This window comes from Cyanistes caeruleus, chromosome 1 (assembly GCF_971803275.1).
Source record: "Cyanistes caeruleus chromosome 1, bCyaCae1.hap1.1, whole genome shotgun sequence".
NCBI classification, from domain to species: Eukaryota; Metazoa; Chordata; class Aves; order Passeriformes; family Paridae; genus Cyanistes; species Cyanistes caeruleus.
This window is the reverse complement of record NC_141701.1, coordinates 110,681,517-110,703,587: the sequence shown is the minus strand read 5'-3', so window position 1 is coordinate 110,703,587 and position 22,071 is coordinate 110,681,517. Positions and strand designations below refer to the sequence as shown.

The following is a 22,071-nucleotide window of genomic DNA, read 5'->3' as shown; positions in this document are numbered from 1 at the left end:
TTTAGTTCTTTAGTCTTTGTTAAGGCTGTGTAGCCAATCTATGATTTTTTTAATCTAGTTTCCTCTGATGATAATGGTATTCTTTGTATTCCAAGGGTATATTTTTTCTCTACTGTCTAAATTTTTGTTTCATGTGGAATAAATTACAAAACTTCCAAAAGTCAAAAGAATGTGGAATGTGTATAGAGAAATGAGACATAGCCTGGTCTATCTATCTTGTTATCTCAGAGCAAAGCTGTGCCAGAACAACATATATTGCAATAGTGCACTTCTCAACTCAAGAGTCTGCTGCCTTTCTGTGACCTCTCCTTGGTCCCTCAGAGCAGAGGAGGCAACATTTAAATCATGTCTTGTTGGGCCAGAAATTGTTATCTTGTCAGACACTGAATGTATGGTAGGGTGTTGGCTTGTTATGAAAGAAAAATACAAACCAGAAGGGACTATCTCCCAGATAAAAGTCTGGAATTAATTAATGGGGCAGTTGAGCAGAAAGGATAGAGAGGTAAGGTGAGTAAGTATCTTTTTTCAGGAGGAAAAAAAAAAGAGGGGGGGGGGAAGGAAAAAAGCCAACAAAAACCTCAGGAAAAAGCAACAAAGATGTTCAATGTGATAAAGCAATGACTTGTCAAAGATGAAAACCAGTTTTTTATACCAGAGCAAGTGCTGTTGTAATCCTAGAGAAAAGAAGGCTCTAGATGACCTAGTTGTGGCCTTCCAGTACCTGAAGGAGGCCTATGAAAAATGGAGAGAGGCTGTTTACATGGGCATATAGTGATAGGACAAGAGGTGATTGTTTCAAACTGAGAGAGTAGGTTTAAATTAGATATTAGGAAGAAATTCTGTACAGTGAGGATGGTGAGGCACTGGAACTGGTTGCCTATAGAAACTGTGGATGCTCCATCCCTGGAAGTAAAAGCCAGGTTGGATGGGGCCCTGAGCAACCTGGTCTAATGAAAGGTGTCCCTGCCCATGGCAGGGGGATTGGAACAAGGTGATCTTTAAGGCTTCTTCCATTTTAAGCAATATTGTTCTAGTGTTGTCCAGATTGGTTGATCAGACTTTCAGGGATGTGGCCAACTAGAGTTCCTTTGAAGACATGTTATGAGTTTAAATTTCAATGCAGAGAAAAAATTTTGTAGGTTTAGCAGACATGTGCAGGAATGGTGACTCTATAGTTTTTGATAGGAAAGTAATAGGAAGAAGTGGAAGGATTTTAAAAGTTTTTGTAATTAGTTTGGTAATCTTCATGTAGGATGTGATACATCTGCCAGAATAGATCACCAAACCAGGTGGTTTTTAACCAGGATAACTAGTTTTTTAATATTCAGGTCAGACTCTGAGACAAAAGAACAGTATGTTAGGTAGCTATTTATTCTACAGTGTTTATTTAGTTGTAGCACTTAGGGGGCTTAAACACTTTAAGATTTCTGTTGCCTTAGCTCTCTATAAAAATGCCCATGTGTTAAGTTCCTGCCCTAGAGGTCTTTTCAGATGTCTGTGCTGCAGGTACAGGTCACCATCTGCTTGCCCATGCAAGTTCCAAAAGCTTTGTACAATTCTGCCTGTGCATTGCTTTTGGTTACCTAGGAAGTAAAAGAAAGACTTGAAAAAGTTTAGGCAGCAACACAGCCTTAGATGTTTAAGGACAATTTTACATGCTGTTGGAAGAGCAGGACTGCCGTAGCACAGCAGGGATTGCTGGATATTTGTTGAAGAGAAGTTCTGTGTTTTAATAGTTTGAAATAAATTGAATAACTAAGGAGGTCTGTTTCTGTGAAAGGAGGTGGGGGTTGTTATCAGCATCTTCTTGAGCTAGTGGATTTTTTCAGAAGGTAACATTACTTTTATATATAAAAGAGGAGTAAATCTGCTAAATAGATAAGGTTCTTGTGACTCTTGGTCGTTCCTGTTTCTGACTTGAGAAATGCTATCAAATTAATCAGTCTGTCATTTTTCTCTTTGGGGAGATGGAAATGTCTGTTCTTAACACATTCTAGCTAACATTTGGTAACCAGGAGTGAGGTAAATTCTTAATGAAATGAAAGACAGATGGGGTTGGGTTGGTGAAAGTACTGTTGAGTAAACCCAGAATTTAACTGGGCTGCCAGGTTGAGAAACTCGTGTCTAAATTAGACTTGCATGTGGCAAGAGGACACCTTTCTTCTGCAGGTGGGGCACACCCAGAGCTTCCCTTACTTGTTTTTAACATAGTGATGTTGAAATTACCAGACCAAACCATTAATTAGTTTATCCAATAACTTCTTCTCTGAGAGTGGTCTGTCCTGTTGTTTCCATGAGAAGTATATGAAAGTGTAGTGAACAATTAAAACTTTGGAGCAACAATTAATGGGAGCAGTTGCTTACTCGCTGTATCAATTAGTTTTAAGCTTATCTCATCAATAGGGAGTATTTTCATTTCTGCTTCACAAATGAGATTATTTTTAATGCCACTGTGAATCTTCCAGTTTGTTGCATAAGCATCTAATACAAGAGCATTTATAAGGATCTTAGTGATTCTGAGCTGTATTTTCTTTTATATTTTTTCACTGATCAGCAGAAATTATGAAAGGAGATTCAGCCATTCACTAACAAAGGACAAAACTCTCTTTTCTGCTTTTTAGTCAAACCCCTGCAGATTTCAGAAGTGAGAAAACTTCTTTAAGGTGTTATTTATATATTTTTTTTCCCGATAGTATTGGTGATTATTCCCATGTCACAGAAAGATGAAACAAAGGCAAGAAGCAAGTTCAGCAGATGGCAATTTCAATGGGATATGTTTCTTTGATCAAAAGTTAATAGGAAGGCAAAATTCTAATATAATTACTTGAAGGTTATGTATATGAGATTCATACTGAGTAACACAGAGTAACATATATAATACATATTTTAAATTAGTGCTCGATGCTAATTAGTCTTTAGTATATACTGGCTGCTGAAAAAATCCTTTGCTGGACTGGAATGTGAATTCCCTATAACATTATGGTACCAATACTGGCCAGTTCAAAAATTTCAGGGTTACAAATGAGGAAGGCACTGGGAGGAGAATTTTCAGGGTAACAAAAACCAACACATGGAAATCAAAACCTAAGAGCCTCCCATTAATATTGTGAAAAATGCCCCTTTAAATACAAACACTGTTATTCTTATTTATGAATACATTTTCTTTATTTTTTGGACAGATAAATAGATGCCATATACAGGCACAGAGAGAGAATGAGTCTGGGTATGTGGATTCTATTCAGGTCCTTGGTAGAAGCATTCTTACACTGGCTTACTGTAAGCCACAGCCTTTGCTGTATTTCCTTACACCACTAATAATTATTGTAATTTCCTATTAGTAGGGAAAATTATGTGCTGTCATTTTAATACGTAAGAGATATTTGCTTTAGTTTATTGAAGAAATCTTTTGCTGTGGTTGTGAAACGTTAGTGTTTTAGAAAAGGACGTAACTAATGACCATGGTTCTTGCACTTCTGTTGGTCCTATAATGGTGTGTCTTTACTTTCTGATTGTTTCCAGTGCCAAGAAGGAAGCGGGAGCATGTGAGCACTGACATATTATCAAGCGCAAAGTGCAGAAAATGGATTTCTGCAGCTTGTTAATATTTTGCAATTATTTGTCCTGCCCTAGCTTGTGTATTTGATTTGCCCTGAAGGATCTGTGGAAATGTGTGTTCACCTTCCATCTTATACCATCACATAAATTTGCTGTGAATTAGCTAGGTGACTCACTGGATAATATTGACTCACTTTACTGATGCAAAATCATATGATGTTTTCAGCATTTATTTAGAGTCTTTTCACAGCACTTTACTGGCATGTTTGTTAAAATATGGTTGGTTTGACAGATGTAACAACTTATTTTATAAAGGTTTTACTATAAAATTTATGAGACAACATATTTTTCTCACAAATGATAATGTTGTACAGTGTTTCTATAGCAATCGGACAGTTCTGATGTGCTACAGCTAACATGTTGGAGAGAAATTACTTTAGATATTTGTGTTGCATGTTAGATAATATATTTGTTGTGATAGATTAAAGTTGAGGAATAGGAATGATATTACTGGTAACCCAGGGTATCCAGTTAAAGTGTTCTGCAATGTATAAAAAACATTCCAAAGCCAAGCCTTGAGGTCTGCTAGAACTAAATTAGTGTGGCAATTTAACATGAATCACAATAGTTAATCCCCCAGTGCATGCTGAAGCTGGCACCATTAGCTCCAATTTCCACTGAAGCAAAAGAAGGTCAGTCTAGAACAGCAGCTGCACTGGAGCTGCATATATCTGTTCCACACATTCATTTCTAGGCTTCAATTTATTGTCCAGCTTTATGCAGCCCCTCAGAGCAGAGCCCCAAAGCAGGGCTGCGCTAGCAGTACTTTGTTCTTCCTTTGGTTCCCATTGCTCCTGAAATCAGAGCAGGATAATGGGAGTGGGAGGAGGAGTGTGGCTCTCTTCCCACCGGGAAGCTGCCAGCCTCCAGGGCCAGGCTTCTCAGCAGTTTTTCTGCCAACAAATCTGATGCTTACCCACCTGTGAATTTAAAGGCAGAAGGGAAAGACTTCTCATTTTGAAAGAATTGAAAGTGAAAATCAAAGGGAGAGGGTATAGCTAGGACAGTAAAACAACAAGGAATCCGCAAGGAATAAATAAGGAGACGGAGTAAAGTGCTTTATTAAAGCAAAAATACTTTAAGGAAATTAAAAAGCAGAAAAAATAAGGAGGAGTGTTACCAAGGCATATGAAAATTGACTTACTCTGTGCATGGAAAGTCTGCATAGACACAGGGTTCATGTTGACAAAGTAAAAGAATAATTGCCATATGCATAACCATTTTTGTAATCATTCAAATTTTCTTTAGAAGATAACAATTTTAACACAAAGTTCTAAACTTAAAAACCACAATATTATTAAAATAATTTTTTACAAATGTAGATGTATTTTATGTAATACATTGTACTCTGCCTTTATGTATTGTGTTGCAGAAAATTTAAATTAACAGAAAGAAACTGGGATTATAGAGTTGGCAAGGCATGAAAATAATAAAATGAAATAATCAGAAATCATTCATCCATTTTTTTCAATTTAAACCTCATCCCAAACTTTTTTTTCTGTAGTTTCTCAGTTACATAGCATAGGGTGTTCAAAGGCACTAAAGCAGATCTCAGAAAGAGAGTAAATGCTAATACTCAACATATCTACAGGTCCTTGTTTGTCTTTATATTACAGAGCTGTTTAAAATATCATCTCTCTTCAGGCTGAAAATAGTTGCTCTTATACAGTGTTAATTTTCTCCTTATTGCAAAAGAATTTCATAAAGCTTTGCAAAGAAATTGCTGATGGTATTAGAGGCAGAAAGGCACAGAATTTTGTGAGGGTCTCTGGTACAGTGCAGGCAGCTCTGAACAGGGGGCTGTGGAGGAAGAGAACTACATCACTTCAAAACAAAGGTGGTGAGCAGCCTACAGCAAAGAGGTTTTCTTCCCACTAATGTGCCGGAAAAAGGGAAAAAACATTTTGTTCACTTGCAACACAGGAAGCATAAAAAGAGAAAGCGAGAAAAGTCTGATTTCATTGAAGTAAATGAGAACTTTGCCATTGCCTTCATGTAAACTAGACCTTTACCCTTTGCTAGGTTGTTCATAATAGCAACAGGTTTAGCAGGGCAATTTATAAAGGTTATAAATTTATAAATATTGTCATACCTATAATTTAGGTCAGCTATTACAACTTTACTCACTTTGAAGAAATGGAGTTATAAACTACTAAACCAACCTGTTACTCTCCTACCTGCTTATTAGACAGTCTTTTGTAGTCCAGTGAGAGTAATGCTCTGTGTCCAGTTGTGTTTCTTCAATGAAAATGGCACATTTAGTAAGCTGTGTCCTTTGTGTATGTGTATATTTGCATACTGGTACCAAAGTGGCAATTGTGCCACTATGAAGTGGCAATATGCAGATGTCTAGGATGGAGTGAAAAGCAGAAATAACATATATCTCCCCAGCCTCTGCCTATGCTTAGTTCAAGAACTTCCTCAGCCCAGATCAAGCCATAAATCCACTGTAACTAATTTGAGCAACTGACTTCATCTGATCAGACACATATCGACTTAAATATAGATTTAAGAGCAAATCAGTAGCCTGTAATCAGTTGATACTTATGTTTGGCCCAGTGTTTAAGAGAATACAATTTCTTTCTTTCAATGGGTGCATAGACTCACCAAGGAGCTGGGAATGTGGTGGGAGGGCATTTGCCTTTTCACTGGTATGTTTGGTGAAGGAAGAAATTCTATCAGTGGTGGCACTGCCATTCTGTAAGTATTTAAAGACCTATTTGACACACTTCAGCATTCATAGAGTTGAATGCTTTGAAATATTTATAAAATTACTGTAACTAGAAATTGTTTACCGGCTCTGTGTTGATTATTTTTCACTGGACTGTAACTGGGCAATCACAGAGCCCTCACATGAAGTATAAGAGAACTTGTCTTTGAAGAGAAAAGCAAGAATGAAAATATTACTTAAAATGATATTGTAATAACATGTGCTTGGGTCAGGAGAGCCTCTGCAGGGGAGGAAAACAAATAAAATTGCCTGGCAGGTCCTTTTGTTGCTGGCCTTGGACTTCTTGCCTAATAAGCTCTTGAGTAGAATTGAGAATAGTTCACTAAATAATCTAAGCATTGACTAGTTTTTCCTACTTCACTGCATTAAAATATTTTTTTTTAATACTGTGGTAACAGTGACTTTGGAATTCAACTTACTTTTCATGTTGACAGAGCAGATGAACAAAGAGGCAAAGTCCCTCTTAGAAAGAATTCCCTTTGCAACCGTGGTTACTTTTCCTATGTGCCTGCCCAGCATTGAAGTCTGATTTCTCAACATGTAGCTTTTACTTCGGATATACTATAAAATTTTCTACTTATATTTTTCAGAAATTTTATTTCTCTGGCATTTTCTCATATATTTGTGAGGCTGAAGTTTCTTACCTGCCAAAAAGAAATGGGAATTTTGTACTTGCAGCATTGTGGCTGCTGTGTGGTAGCAGGACAGAGGACAGCCATTCCCCCTGCAAATTTTTCTGCATATTTATGCCAGATTTATGTCACAGATGGTAATTTTCAGAAATAGTGCCTGAAGTTGGGTTCTTAGTTTCATATCTGGAGGCTGATCTAGATTACCCAGGGAATGTCCTGCATAGAGGACTAAACTTATCTCATTACTTGTTTTATTTGAAACCAAGTTGGGCTCTTTGTGACTCCACAAATGAGGAAATTTGGAGAGAAATGTGAGCCCAGGGTAAAACTGAGACCAGCTGGGCTTGGGCTGGGGCTAGCCACACCTTTGTGTCCACTGGCAGAGCAGAGGACGGGTAGAACTTAGTAGTGCTTAGGTGTTGGGGTTTATGGACCTGGGTTCCATTTGAGGACCAAAATTGAGTCCAGAAAGTAATGGAATGTATTTTTTCATCTTCTGAGGATTGAGCAAAATTAATTTCTTTATTTTTCACACAGTTTATTCCCTGTTGTTGCATGGATTACAAGGAGACATGTTCATGCTCTTTGAGTTTTTCCTCTGTTCATTTTGTGGCATTAAATAGTCTAAACTGGTCTCTTGCCTTTTGTGCAATAGATTTGCTAAAGGATGTTGGCAAGAGCTGTGGGTTTTGGCCTGTGCAGTACAGGAATCGATGCTGTGTGGTCTCCCCTGACTAAACCTCTGTGACGTGGCTTTGTGCACTTGAGGGAGGCTTGTGTCTGTAACCCAGCAAGTTCCTCCCAGCTTTATGCTGGAAAAAATGGAGGCACAGAGTTAGTATGAAACATATCTTCTGCACAAGCTGTAGTGAGCTGTGTATTTTTCCATCACCCGAGCACTTGGTCACTCAAGCAGTGTGAGGAGGAAGGACTCTCACTGTCCCCCTGCAGTGCCACCAAGCACCTTCACGCCCTCCACCACCACTGCTGGTGTTGCTTCAGAGGCAGTTTAGCTGCTTTCAGATGTGCCTTGATCATGAGGAAGAGTGAGTGCAAGGCCATGGGAGCTTAAGTGGTAAATCAGTGCATATTGAGAAGCCTGGTTGTTAGCCAGGCTTTTACTGCTGTCACAGAACCACAAAATGGGTCAGTTGGAAGAAACCTCTGGAGATCAGCTAGTCCAACCTCCCTGCTCAAGCAGGGACCCTCAGAGCATGCTGCTTAGGACTCTGTCCAGATGGTTTTTGAGTGTCTCCCGGAGAGGAGATTACAGTTGGTATAGAGCTAACACAGCTATGTCTGCACTTAAGCTTCAGTGTCAGCCATATCCATATATTAGGAATTTGTGTCCAGAAGGCTTGTTAAACTCTCCAAGTGCTGGGTATTTCTCTTCCAAAGGATATGTGCCTGCTCAGGGACATCCTGCTTAGTGAATAAGCTTGTTAAACTTCAGAGGGGCAGAATAGTTTGGTTTACTCATTTTCTCTTGATGGTAACTGGTAATTGCAAGCCGGTAATTAACATCCTCCAAAACCCCTGAGAAGATAAATTGTATCATTGCTCATCCTGAAACTATTAAAGCATCATTGATGTGCTGTTAACCTAGAGGCCAACTACACCCTTAAACTGTAGTGATGTCTGTAAGACCCAGGGCACAAAATTAAAGAAATGTGTGCAGGACTGCAGTCCATCCCTCCCCTTTGAGATGGCACCAAGGTCATGTCACATTGCACATTTTTGCGTCATTGCTTTCATAGCCAGTCAATAGTTTCTGACTCCAAAATCTATTGACCAGCTGCTGACTGGGTGAGAGGTAATTGCATAAGCTAAAGGGGAGAGCATCCCTTGGGCTGGGCTGGCATCCTGTGAGGGTGATTTCGGCACATGCTCCTCATCAAGTATTCAGACATGTTGTTTAATGTTGTGTATTTATCTGTCACTTGACAACTACATGGCCAGTTATGGTGGAAAAAACTTACGAAATATGAGCTGCACAAGGACAAAAATAATGTAAATATTTTGAGGGACAGAAGGCATAAGCTATATTTTGAAGAAAATACAATTAGACTGTCTTGTGTGACTTCCACTATTCATTTTTGTACTGTCTACTGAACTAAAATAAGGTTCAGCAAAGGGTGACTAATACTGTAAGAATATTGTAATGAGTATTAATTAATACTTTGCAATTTAAATCAGAGACAATCTGAAGTAGATCAGAAAAAAAATCTTGGGAAAAGAATGTACTACAAATGGGGTTGCTTTGTCTGCTATTCCTCACAGCACTATTAATCAGGCACTATACTCCAAGGCACAAATGATGTGATTCTGCAAGTTTTCCTGACTCTGCACTTACTAATTTTGCAAACCTATTGTTTCATTAACACTGGCTTTGTACTTGGTATTCTATCTTGAATTAGGCAACAAGAAAGGAAAGAAGAGAATTTTTTTTTGGTCTTTCTATTTCATGTAGCAGATCCCCACTCTGGGTCTGTGGAGTCCAGGCAAACTTCCTGTCACAATTCTTGCAGAAACAACGATAAAAATCTCTCAAACTGGGAGAGACCTCAGAAGGTCAGTAGTCCTACTTCCTGCTCAGGATAGGATTGGCACCAAATTTAGACCCCAGGGCTGTGTGTGGGGTGGGGTTTCCTGTCAGGTGCTTTGGGGACAGAGACTCTAAAACCTCCCTGGGCCCCTGCTGCAGTGCTTAGCTGTCCTTGTAGTGAAATGTTATCTGTTGGGGCTTTTTGGCTTATTTTTTAATGACTGCTTCATTTCTCGTTCCCTGGCTGTGCACCCTGGCCAAGACCCTGATTCCAACTTCTTGCTGACCTCCTTGTAGATACTGGCAAGTGTCTCAGGGCATGCTATCACCTCCCTGCCCATCTTGCATTTCATAGTTAGGCTTCGCAGAGTTCTTCTTATACTGGAAGGCCCAAAAATTGATATAATCTTCCAGGTGCAAACTAGAAGTAAGGAGATTAGTAAATATTCCTCAAAAATTTAAATTACCGTAATTGCTTATAGTCCTGGTGAGAGTGACAGTTCAGGATTTGTTTCTTTGTTCTCTTCAGTTTAAAATCCTTCTCTCTTCCTTATGAAAAAAATCTGCATTTGACTGTTTAATGTTCATGTGTGGCTTTCCTTTATAGAGGCTTGTTACCACTGGGTTGCAACATCACAGGGCCATTGGCCTTGGCTCTGGGAAATGAGGAAGTTGTGAAATTGTTCCTACAAGTCTTTTATCATACTACTGAAGCAGGAGAGAAACTGTGTTCTGGAAATCAATAGCTTTCAAGAAGAATGAGGGGTTGTGCAGGATGACTTAACTGAAAATAAGCATTCAGTGTTACATTGTGGCTGTGTGGTCCTGGGATTTATAAATCGCAGTGTACTAGTATAGGGACTTGTTATTACTGCTGTCAAGAAGCATCAGTTACCATCTCCAGCTAAGGAAACAAACAGGTTCCTGGAAAAATGATCAGAGTCAGAAATGCAGCTTAAAGGTAACCCCAAACCTGGAGTCCTTAAGCACCATTCCCTGCAGAGTGTTCAGTGCCATAGACAAAATCCTTGGGGGAAGATTTGTGATTCTAGGTATGGAGTTACCATAACCTTACACTATTATAATCAGTGAGAACAATTTTCCATTAAATAAGCTTTTAAACCTTTACACAGAATAAAATACTACATGTGGAAGAGGCTTACTGGGTTTTGAAGTGGGTGTTAATTTGCCTCTTCTGTAACTGGTTGGTACTTACAGATTAAGCTGATACAGTTCTTGAGACAGCTCAAGAGCCAAGAAACTACTATTGTTGTGATTGGACACCATTACAAAAGAAGAATTTAATATATATCTGTCATGTTTTCATATTATAATTGATGCTAGAAAGTGGGAAAGATACTGCGTACCACTGCTCTTTCTAACTGCTTATGAGCTATTCCACGTGGTGTATACAGGAAAACCAGAAGATGGGGTTGCTGATAAAAAACATCTGCCTTAATGTATTCTTGTATTTAGTATAAACTATTTACATGTCTGTTCTTCCTATGTCCAAACTTATGTGTACATTGAGTATACTTGTGGAAAAACATCAGACCAGTGAGTCAATAGATCCTGGTTTCTTTGGTTTTCATTTTTATATGCTTTCTATTTTTTAAATTGTTTTCCTCAAGTTGTGGTTGAATTGTCAGTTGGCATTAGCACACACAGTGGTAAAATTAAGTGTAGTTAGAGGCTGGCTTACCAGGGCTGAGCATAACTGGAAAATAACAGTGTTGTAAGCGTTTGACCCAGAGCTCAGCAAGGGCAGTAAATCAACATTAAACCAGCAAAGGCTGTTAGCGCCTGTTAAATGTTGACTGTCCCACAGAAACCATAAAGGAAAGGTGAAAATGTTTGATTAGGTTATGAGTGTGTGCAAAACCAGCACTGGGACAGCAGGAATGCTGGGTTCCCTCTGTCGTCCTCTGGTGTAGAAAGAAGGTCACAGATGGATTGGCAAGGTGGGGGTGTGAGAGGCAGCTCCCACCTCTCAGCTCAGCGGCAGAAGGAAGTCTCGTGCTGGGACACACAGAGTCCTGGCCCAAAGCAGCCCTGCTGTGCAGAGCAAGGGGCAGAGCAGCTCCTCAGCCCTGGACGCAAGATGGGAAGACAAGGTGGGTCAGAGTCCTCCCCGTGCCATCCAGAAACATCCTGCGTTTCCAGCGAGGCTGTGGCTCGAGCCAAGCCCTGGCAGTGCTGCTGGTAAATCCCTTGGCAGCTCCTCGCCTTTTGCTGTAGTTGAGGTCTCTGGTGCTGCTGTGTATTCCTGTTATTTCATGTTCAAAGCTATTTAATTTAGTATTTTGGTATTGTTGGCAGCACTAAATCTCATGCTTAGGCTTCCATAGCCACTCTGACTGGAGAACTGCCACAGCCATACCCTGTTCACTAAAGTTGATGTTTCTGGTTGTGAGCGAGCCCACAAAGGAAGTAGCCTGATTTCCGTGCTTGGTATGCAGCTCTGTTTGTGGTGTGAAACTATCTGTTCCATTTTAATAAAGTCCTTCGAGAAAAATTAATGTTGAAATGTAGGCAAATCTAAGTAGCTGTCTGTAAACCATATTGAAGGGGTTTTGCTATTTCTCCTGGACATACTGTCTAATTATATTATATGTGCTTTACAAGGAAATTCAAACTTAATTAAATGGAAATAGCAAATCTATTGAATTACAGAAGATAAATATTTTAGAGAATTTCCTAATAGTAGAATTTTAGAATAAACAACACTGTAGCCCCACTAAAATTAATACTAGTTTAAACACGTTTCACTCATGTATTGCATACATAGGCTGCTGTTGCTAAGGGTGCTGCATAAACCAGAGCATTAAGTATAAACCTTTCATTAGTAACTCTCAGCTGATAATAAATGAAGAATGGTTTCTTGAGCCAACTCTTTTCTGAGCTGTGTCTCTGATTAGTTCACAGAGGCTCTTAATGCCCCTGAAATGAGCAGATTTTGTCATTATGTATCTAGTAGGTTTAAGTAGATCAGGACATTTTTAATACCTCTTTTCCATATTTTTAAAATACTTCTTAGTGCTTACAAAGAAATGTCTTTTTGAGGGAAGAGTAGTTAACTCAGCCCCACAGGTTTCCCAGTGAATATGTTGGGGCTGTCAGGGGGAAAGTGATCTTAAAAGGTACCTCATCAGTTCCCTTTCTCAGCAATAAAAATTTTAAAAATACACTCCCTTTCCCCTATGTTGTGTTTGGGAAATATTTTCCCATTGAACTGGAACATTTACTTTCACAGTAAATAAAGAAAGAAAATTTAAAAATTCTTTAGCCTGAACTTGGCAAAGAACTTCTCTGTTTAAAGGTACCACCAAATGTTGCTTGCCCAACAGATAGCTCTTGGGGGAGCCTGCTGCTGCCAGGTACTGCCAAATACATTTGGTATTAGAAACTATAAAGAAGAAATTAAATACACAGCTCTTGGGGTTCTCACGTGGCTGATGATTCATTTCCTGAAATATGTGTATGACTGAATTTGGACTGATTTTGCCCAGGCCTTATGTGCCATGGCAGCATGTGAAGCTATTTTAAGAGGTTTTTCTACTCACTGGCCTGCTCAAGAAGCTGGGATATTTGTTTGTTCATATCATGTATTTTAAATATGATAGCATAAGATTGCCAGCACAAGACAATCCTAGTTTAAGATTAGCTCAGTTAAAATTAGAAGGGCCTTCAAAAATAAATGAGAGTGGTCCAGCTTGTACAGAGTTTTTGGACAGATTACATTTAGTCATCATTAGCACTCATGTGCTTGGTTTTTTTCCAGACTTTGGCAAGCCCTGCAGAGATCAGAGAATAAAAATACCTATCCAGTCTTCTGCATTCCTCATCAATCCCCGTATAATTACACCAGCATTCAGAATTTAAGAAAATCATTCCAAAATAAAAATTAGGTTTGTATTTGATGAATCAAGAACTGAATGAAGGTGCTGTCTTCTGTGTCTGTTTTTGCAATAGGAGAAAAAGTCACTTTAATTAAAGATGCTGTAGTTCTATTCAGACATTTATTTAAACAAGTGAATCAGGATGTAGAAGAGGAATCTATCTGTATTCCAGCCTTTAGCTGTGGCTTTTTTCCCTGCACGGTTGCTATGGAGAAGCATATAAATATTTGTATCACAAACTAATTTTACTTCACTTGTAAATGGCATGGAAATACAGATAAAAATGGTAAAGTTGTTGTAGGTGTGTTTTAGCATGCAGAGTAGTGTTTTGGAATAGGTTCAGGCTCAGACTAGCAGCAAAGAAAAGGTAGAAGGTGCTGTGTTGAAGCATCTGACATCTTTGTATCCCATGTTGAGTAATGATAGTGTACACTTTATTTGCAGTTTTGTCTTTTCCAATTTTGTTGCAACATTATTAGATGCTTCTCTTTCTAGTAGCTCATATGTCACGGGCCATTTCTATGAGATCAAACACAAACGTGAAAGAAGCAACTTCAGCTCAGTAGCACATGTCTGTCCTCCACTGGGGGAATGATACAGAACCCACACAGCAAGTTGAAAGCTGCATAAATTGTTTCTTCATATGATCATTCTTATTTCTTCATGTCCAGCCCTTTCATTTCCTTGTCTGCCAAATTGCTTCCAAGGAGGCAGTGATGCTGGGCATGAGTGAATTCCAGCAGTGCTGTGCATCTCCTTGCCTCTGCTCCTCAGCCTGTCCTTTGGGCTGGTCCCACTTGTCTCCTTCCTGTGACTGTTGTCTCTGTCTTCCTTCTTCGGGGACTTCAGTCACTCTGATCATTTTTTGGTACATCATGGTGGTTCCAGCCTTCCAGACATTGCTGGGCCTCTGGCTGACAGCTGCCAGGTGATGTGTGAGAGATGCCTTCGGCACAGTTTAAACTCTTTCTTGTTGCCTCTGTAAATTCTGTGTTATGAAACATTCTCTTTAACAAGGAGCTTCACAGAGTGGCTCTGTTTTTTAACTCAGCAGATATTTTCGTCATCTGGGATTGTTATCCTGGTTTCACGTGGAGCTCTCTCTGGACATCCTAGGATAATGACAACAAAACTGGTTATCAACAGCATTGGAAATAACACCTATTACCATAGCAGCCTGCTGCCTCCTTATATCATAGGATGTTTTTATTCAATTCAACAACAACAACAAAATGAAATACTGAATAACAGTTAACAGATTGTTGCAATGGGAAGTGGGGGTAGCAGTTTGTCAGTTCATTGACCTTTTGAGATCAGCTTAAAAGCCTAAATATTTAAGGCTAAATGACTTTAAGGCATTATTCATCACAAAAATAATTAACATACAAATTGCATTCCCATATGATGAGTGTTTGGGTGGGAAAAAGTAATGCTTCTATTAAAATTGTGTATTTTGTAAAAATCAGGGACGACAGACTGGTGTTTTTTGTTTTTAAAAAGAGCTCAAGCTCTTTTTTTGGTGTGGTTTTATTACTCAGTTGGATTCTGAAGTGTCCTGCGCTGGGCTCTAGCTGGTTTGTGCTATTCCTCCTGCTGCCGCTGTACTCAGAGTCTCTCTCGGTTCTTCTCTCCCTGGCAGCAAATGAAGCTGGCAGCAGAGTCCCTGAAGGAGTAAACACGGAGGAATGAGGATGACTAAGGCGGTCACATGTGAGGCGGAACCAGGGTTTGTGGTCGTGTGTGGCGCTCAGAGTGCACCCTCCACCATCTACTGAGTAGGTGGCACCTGCTTATATGAAACTTGGTAAATAATCTTTGCCTGACACTGTAAAAAACTGTATTTTCTCCTGCTCTCTTCGTTTCTCATATGCAATTGCTTGTGAAGGTAACACCAAATAAAGCACTCCAGCTTATGCCAGGTCTGGATAAAATCTGCCAGACTCCCTGTGCTTTGAGTGATTGAAAACAGATCCTGTGAGGAAGCATCCAGAAGCTAACTAGAATTTTCAGCTGCAGCTTTCTAAAGAGGAAAAGAAAAAGCAGACTGTTCTTTAATTTACTCTCCCTTATGGTTATTGCCCCTTTTGTTCCTCCATTACAACAGCTAATCAGTCCTCTATTATTTCAAAGATTTGCTTATTAGCTGCTGCTTGTCCACAGCAAATTAATTTAAGTATGTTATACATTTCATAGGGAACAATAATGGATTTCATTATTTGATCTGAGAAATAGTTGAACATAAATATTTATAGAATATGTATTATATACTCCTGTTTGCTAGTTCTCTAAACAGGTCCCAGGTAAAATCTTTCAAAAAGCTAGGTAAAAAAAATTAGTAGGAAACAGATTGCTGATCAGTGACTTATGAAGCATGTTTATTTTCTAATTTACATTGGATGTTGGTATCACTCTCCTGGATTCTGAACCGTAGTATTGTATGAATGGATCTTCTGGTTAGATGAACAGTAACAGATCAATTAAACTTGATACTTGATACACCAGTACTTGTGTTTGTAGTGAATATCTGCTTTGGTTTTCCTTGCATTTCACAAAAAGGTAGCTGTCCTAAAGTTCCATTGTTTTCTGACAGTAATAGGACTGAAATCTAGAGTGTTTGCTCCTGTGACCTTGAGACAGTTTATTTTTGGCTGCTGTGATGTTCAGTTTTGGTAGATGTAACTGTGTGTGGTACTTGCTGAAATTTTGTTCACAAAAATCTGCTGCTGCCATAATTAAGGTGTTTGCTTACTTTGCACATTTCAGATTTCTGCCACAGAGCCCCCACAGCAGAGTAATATAACTAAGCCAAAATAATATATTTTGTCTGGAACTAAAACTTAGGATTTCTCAGGCTCTGCAGGTGTGACCCAGTAAGAAATGAATGTTCCCCCGGGAAGAGGAGCAAACCTGTGCTATGGCTACTCTGTTCTTGCCTCTCCCACTGTTAGTCCCCCACGCTGCTGCTATTTCAGGGGTATCTCATGGGCTGCTGCTTTCACAGCCTGTTCCTGGGCTGTGGCTGCACAAGCTCTGCCCTGAGGATCTCTGGGGAAAGCATGTCACTCTTCCTGTAGTGCTGCAGAGATCCCAAAACCAAAGGTTTTTTTAGGAGGGGACCTAAATGTTCTCCATGAAAACTCCCCATCTTTGCAGTCTCCTGCCCACTCTGAGCTGAAGTAGCTCATGGTTCTTCAAGTTTTAACTGCCTGGTCAGTGTTTTTTAGTGAGCAGTTCCAGAGAAGAAGCATCCATGGGATGGCTTCATGTTGAGTATGTTCTTGTGGCCTTGTAGCCATTTTGGAGGGATTCTGCTGGTCTGCTAACTGATGGTTGTCTGGGAGCATGAAGGTGCTGTGTTTTGCTGATGGCAGCTGTATCAGGTGTCTGGAATAACTTTCTAAAATGGGTTAGAAAAGGAATCGTGTGTCAACTGTGATCTTGTGAAACAAGTAAGTCACCTTCTGCAAAACTGATTTAATGGTTTTAATTCATGGGGCCCGTTTCTTTTGTTTTCTGTGGATTAACAGGAGAATCTCTAGTGAGGTGTAAGTACACAGTGACTTTAGTCATGTTGGCTGTTGCCTTTGCCTTGGGCAAATCCCTTCACTTCTGCTTAGTTTCCTTATCTCTAAACAGAGATAATACTGCTCTTAGAGATAATACTGATCTAGCTAAAGTAAGGAGGAATTCTTACCTTCCATGGTATGAGTGAGAAGTATGGGACTGCTTTGTTTTACAGGGATTAACATTTGTTCCACATACTGGGAGAACTCTTGTTTTAGCATCACACATGCTACATGGTCACGACAGAGACTGTTTCTGTCCTGAAACACACACTTTAACCTGCTGGGAAATGTTCCCTCATAGTGCCAAGTAGTATTTTGTCACTGAACTGAAATTTAGCTCCTATTCCTTTGTCCTGTCACTGGGGAAGGGTTCCTGTGTTTCATACTGTTTGGTACTGGGTTTTGTCTTTTGGGGTTTTTATACATTCATGGTGGCATCTATTTTCATTTCTCATTTGAGAGAAAAAACTTTTTCTGTCTGTGCTCCTGAATGTATTGCTTCCTTTCTGCTGTAGTGCACCCGTAAAAATTGTGGGATGCCAGGGATGAAACTCACTGACAAAATCAGTTGCCAGGTGAAAGTGTCAGAAAGAATAAGATATTTATCAGTAGCTGCCATTCACAAGGTATGGAATCTGAATGTCTGTTCCCAGGTCCAGGGCAGGGTCCCTTACCAGGTGACAGAGCCTCACACCTCTAGACAGCCGTGGCTCTGGACCCTTCAGGAGTGCAGACAGACAGACAGACAGGGGTGTGTGGCAGTTCTGCCAGTGCCTGAGTCTAAGCAATAAAATAAGTTCATCTCTGGCCTCAAGCTTCAGGGAAAAACCAAGGACGAGGCTGGGGCATCCTGTTTGGGAAGATGACTATGTGGAAATAGCCCGTATCTGTCTGTCAAGACTTGGATTTACAAATCTCCTTAGCAGCAACAATAACAATCCAGGAAAGCCGTTTTTAAGAAGAGCACTCATAAATCACTTGCTGGTGATACAAAAGTTCTCTCATCAGGTACGTTGTGAGTACAGGTCTGATTGTGTGGCCCAGAGGGATGTGCTGACTCAAGATACCTACTGAGGACAACAGGAGAGGAAAACACTCCTTACATGGGAAGGTTCCTCTGTAAGCAGGCAAGCAGTTATGGGTATTTTAGCCTACCCAGACCTGAGGGAATCAGTCTTTAATCTCATTCAGAGAAATTTGAGTTTACTTCTTTTTTCATTTAAGCAAAGCCCCTGGGAACAATGCCTACTGCTGTGTTGTGCCTTCTTCAGGAAAGCTCTGCCATGCCTCACCCAGGAGCCGGAGGAGCGAGTGCCAGGCCAGGGCTGACAGCAGGGCCTGGTGCCTCAGTGCCAGCGCTGGACACTGGTGCTCAGAGGGGCAGCTCTCTCTGCACCCCAGCGCTTGATACAAAGCACTGTGGTCATGGCCTCTGGCATCCTGAGGGCAACGCTGGGCCTGCTCTATGAGCTCCTCAGCCCTGGCTCCCAGAGCTGTCCCAGTGCCTACAGGAGCCTGTCCCGGGCTGAGGGCATGTGGCACACAACTCTACCCAGAGAGAAAACCAGATCCTGCCTCCCCTGCTCTGTATTTCTCAAGTAAGAGCAGTGAGAGGGAGGAAATAGGAAGATGTTACACAAGGGCTTGCTGAAATGAATTCCTGAGATCTGACATGACTTGTGAGAGCCTGAAGTCTGTGTTACCTCTCTGTGCTTCTCAGGCCCTATACTTGCATTTTTCTTACAACATAATTCTTCCATCACATGGGAGAATAGAGCTAATCTCTTTCTTTATCCCTATGTAATAAGTCTTTACTCTGTCTCTAACACAGGGTTCTTGACTTCCAGAAATTGATGTCATCTGTAATACAAGCAGATGGTCCAAATTGACTCATCTTACAATTACAATTTAAAACTAAAAAAATAAATAGCCAGAGCCTGTGGAGGGAGCAGGCTAACTGCAGGGACACTGCTATGGAAAAGGGCAGTTCAGCAGTTCCTCTAAACACTGTGACTTCAGTGGGGGACTCTGGCTGGCTGCGTGCTGTCAGCAACTCAACAAGTGAGTCATTGCTACACCTTCCCAAGTACAGTCACGTCAAGGTACTGCTCAAACGGCTTTTACTGAAAGCAAGTTATTTGGAATTAACGACAAATCAGTTCTGATTAATTCACACAAACTTAACCATAGAAAAGGCTAATGGGGTAGCTGGGTTCTCTCTGATGTTGGGGGAACTTTCCAGCTTGCCCCTATTCCCTGTTTATTGCCAGCCAGCTGCATTGGGATTTCCCTTTATTTGCTAATAAAAAAATCCTTAAAAAAAATCTGACATGAAAAATATCTGGCCTGCACCTACCTCCCAGCTACTGAGACGTTACTGCTTGGCCTTGCACTACAAGATGTGTTAACGCCTTTCCCGTTTGGGTCACAGTCTCAACCCTGTAAATTCCTTGGCCACTCTTTTCCTGCTGTCACCTCCACCCCGTTCTGCAGTGCCCCAGCCTAAAGCAGTGGTCACTTAAAGGCTTGTATTCACACAAGCTGTTCCATGCCCTTCATCCCTGTGTCCATACCTGCCCCGGCTGGTTACAGCTTGTGCTCCGGGAGCAGTTAAATCACTGCAGCAGCGCAGGTTGTGCTGCTGAGCTGCTCCAACCACAGGCCACCAACAGACACCTCTGGGGTGCCTGAAGATGCCAAAGCCAGCCCGCTCCCAGGCAGCCCCGGGCACCTCACTGCAGCACGTGCTGGTGGGGCTAAGTGGGCTGGCACTGTGCTCTCCCCTGTTTTTGCTGTTACCCACTTCACATTCTAATGAACAATGGTCTGAGGTTCTGCCTGAGGAACAGCTCCCTCAGCCTTGAGACAGACTCAGCATATAACTGTGACGACTGTTAAGCCCAAACGAAGGCATCTGATCACTGCAAGAGAATAACTGAATGTCCATCCACACACAAGGCAAGGCCCCTCGCTCTCCCCAGGTGCTGCAGCACAGGGACTGGCCTGGAGCCTGTGCCGCCCTCTCACAGCAAACGCCAGGAGACACAAACCCCATCCATGCAAGTCATTGGCTATGCATCAATCAGGATATCACTTTTATTAACTGGATTTTCCATTTCTGTCGCACACCATGAATGTTTGTACAATGAAAAAGCCAAACATTGCCAGAAGCAATAAGATCAGTTGATATTTCTGTACCCTCTTAACACACATGGATTCTTTCTTGGAGAGAAATTTTTTATACTTCTGTTCATTAATTCTGCTTATTTAGATTGCTACTCTTAAAATTCTGTGTCAAGATTGTCACATCTTAAATACAGATTAAGTTGCTAGAGGTACATTATTTTTTATATATTTTTATATACACACATACAGAAAAATACAAGACTAACTGTTTTTCCACAATATTTACTTTATACACTACTGTAACTATATGCAACTCTTAAAGACACGTTAAGGGGTACAAGAAACTGTTTACTTGCTCTAAATAGTTTGGTCCAATATTATCTTAATGTAGTGGTTATTCTCGCCCTTCCTTTTACGTGACGACATAACACGACATACACCACATGCACAGTCATTCACCTATCAACAGAGGGAGAGAGGACAGCACTCAGACTAACACATCTGTACACATCTGTACACCCAGAGGTCCAACCAGCCACACACAACTATAAGGCTATAATACAACTATGCAGCATAAATGGTCAACACTGCTGTTCTAAAGTGAGCACCATATATACAGTCGTATATAAAAACATTGGAAACAAAATACACCCGGGGTTAGTTAAAAGGTGCCATTCCAAGGCTGTACATATCAGGAAAGAGTATTTACAATACTTGGAAAAAAGCTGCAACAAATAAAGTTTATTGCCAATGCCCTTTATAAACTTGTCTCCTACGTGGATGTTACGCTCACTGTCTGTGAACCACACATCTCGTTTCTGGCCCTTGGTAAGATCCCTGCTCAAAAATTTCAAGCAATTATGTTCTATGGCTTCACCCACACATCTATGCTTGTAGCTTTTAACTAAACTGCAGCTAGAGATTAAAACTTAAAGAAGCGGAACACTTCTCCTTTGCCTTGTTCCGGAAGCAGAACCCCCGGCTGAGCTCGCCAGGAAGGACACCCCATGCACTTCAGACTCTCTGAAGCCTTGCAGGAATCACAAGAGCTGTCATGAGCTGTGGCCATCCTGGCCCAGCCGTTCTTTGGTGCTCTGCCCCCGCCACAGCAGACACAAAGCGCTGTATTCACCACTCTCAAAGTGTTACAAGATGCTCAACAGTGTCAGACTCCTCCGGGACACCCAGGGTCTGCCCAGGGCGCTGCTACATAGTACCCCCAGTTTCACTAGCATTGCTTAGAAGACCCAGTGCACAGCATGAAAAAATACAACATTCTTGCCCTTCCCAAAACTAGGAATCTGCAATATATTTTATTCTAGATAATAAAATTCCACAAAGTTAATTCATCTGGTCAAAAGTATCCTTTTGTACAGAAATACTCTAAATCAAGACCTTGCCATGGCAACAGGAAACCTGACAGGAAGGCTCAGAGCTGTGAAAGCAACACTTTCCTACAGGCTATTTTAAATGGACTTTATGAACAAGTGTATTTCTGAGGGAAAATAAGTGGTGTACATGTGGGGAACAGCAGTATTTTAAGTCCTAAAAAGAGTAATAATAACAAAACTGTAAATGACAATAATTTCAATGTGAATCCAATTACCTAAAGATTTTCCATCCCTTATTGCCTTCTGGAATCTCAGGGAGGGGAGGGGAGAACAGCAGAGAGGGTTTACAAGGTAGAAACCTAAAATACTAGGTGTCATGATATACTACCAACAAAAGTAATTCATACAAATACTTTATTTTCAGTTAGCATGTAAAAACTCAGAATTAGACTTAATAATTTACCTTTGTTATATTAAAAAAGATTGTCTGCTTGTAATATTAACATAATTCTATGGGAGAAAGCTGCCTTACAAATCTACTTGCCTTTTTTTTTTTTTTTTTTTAAAGAAAACTGCCTCTAGCAAAAACAAGATCTTTTCGGTTTGATTTTTGAGCCACAACTTCA

General features: G+C 40.5%; 1 protein-coding gene across 9 annotated transcripts in view; it reads left to right on the top strand.

Annotated features, from left to right (window-relative positions):
- The window catches only part of ANO10 (anoctamin 10), a 243,284-nt gene extending 227,361 nt beyond the window's left edge, over positions 1–15,923 (top strand). For all 9 annotated transcript variants that reach the window (XM_086850254.1, XM_086850246.1, XM_086850238.1 and 6 more), the window contains one exon: positions 15,062–15,923. In XM_086850254.1, the coding sequence (XP_086706380.1) occupies positions 15,062–15,097 (36 nt within the window). In that variant the 3' untranslated portion in view covers positions 15,098–15,923. The remainder of the gene's footprint in view (positions 1–15,061) is intronic.
- Positions 15,924–22,071: the final 6,148 nt, after the last annotated feature.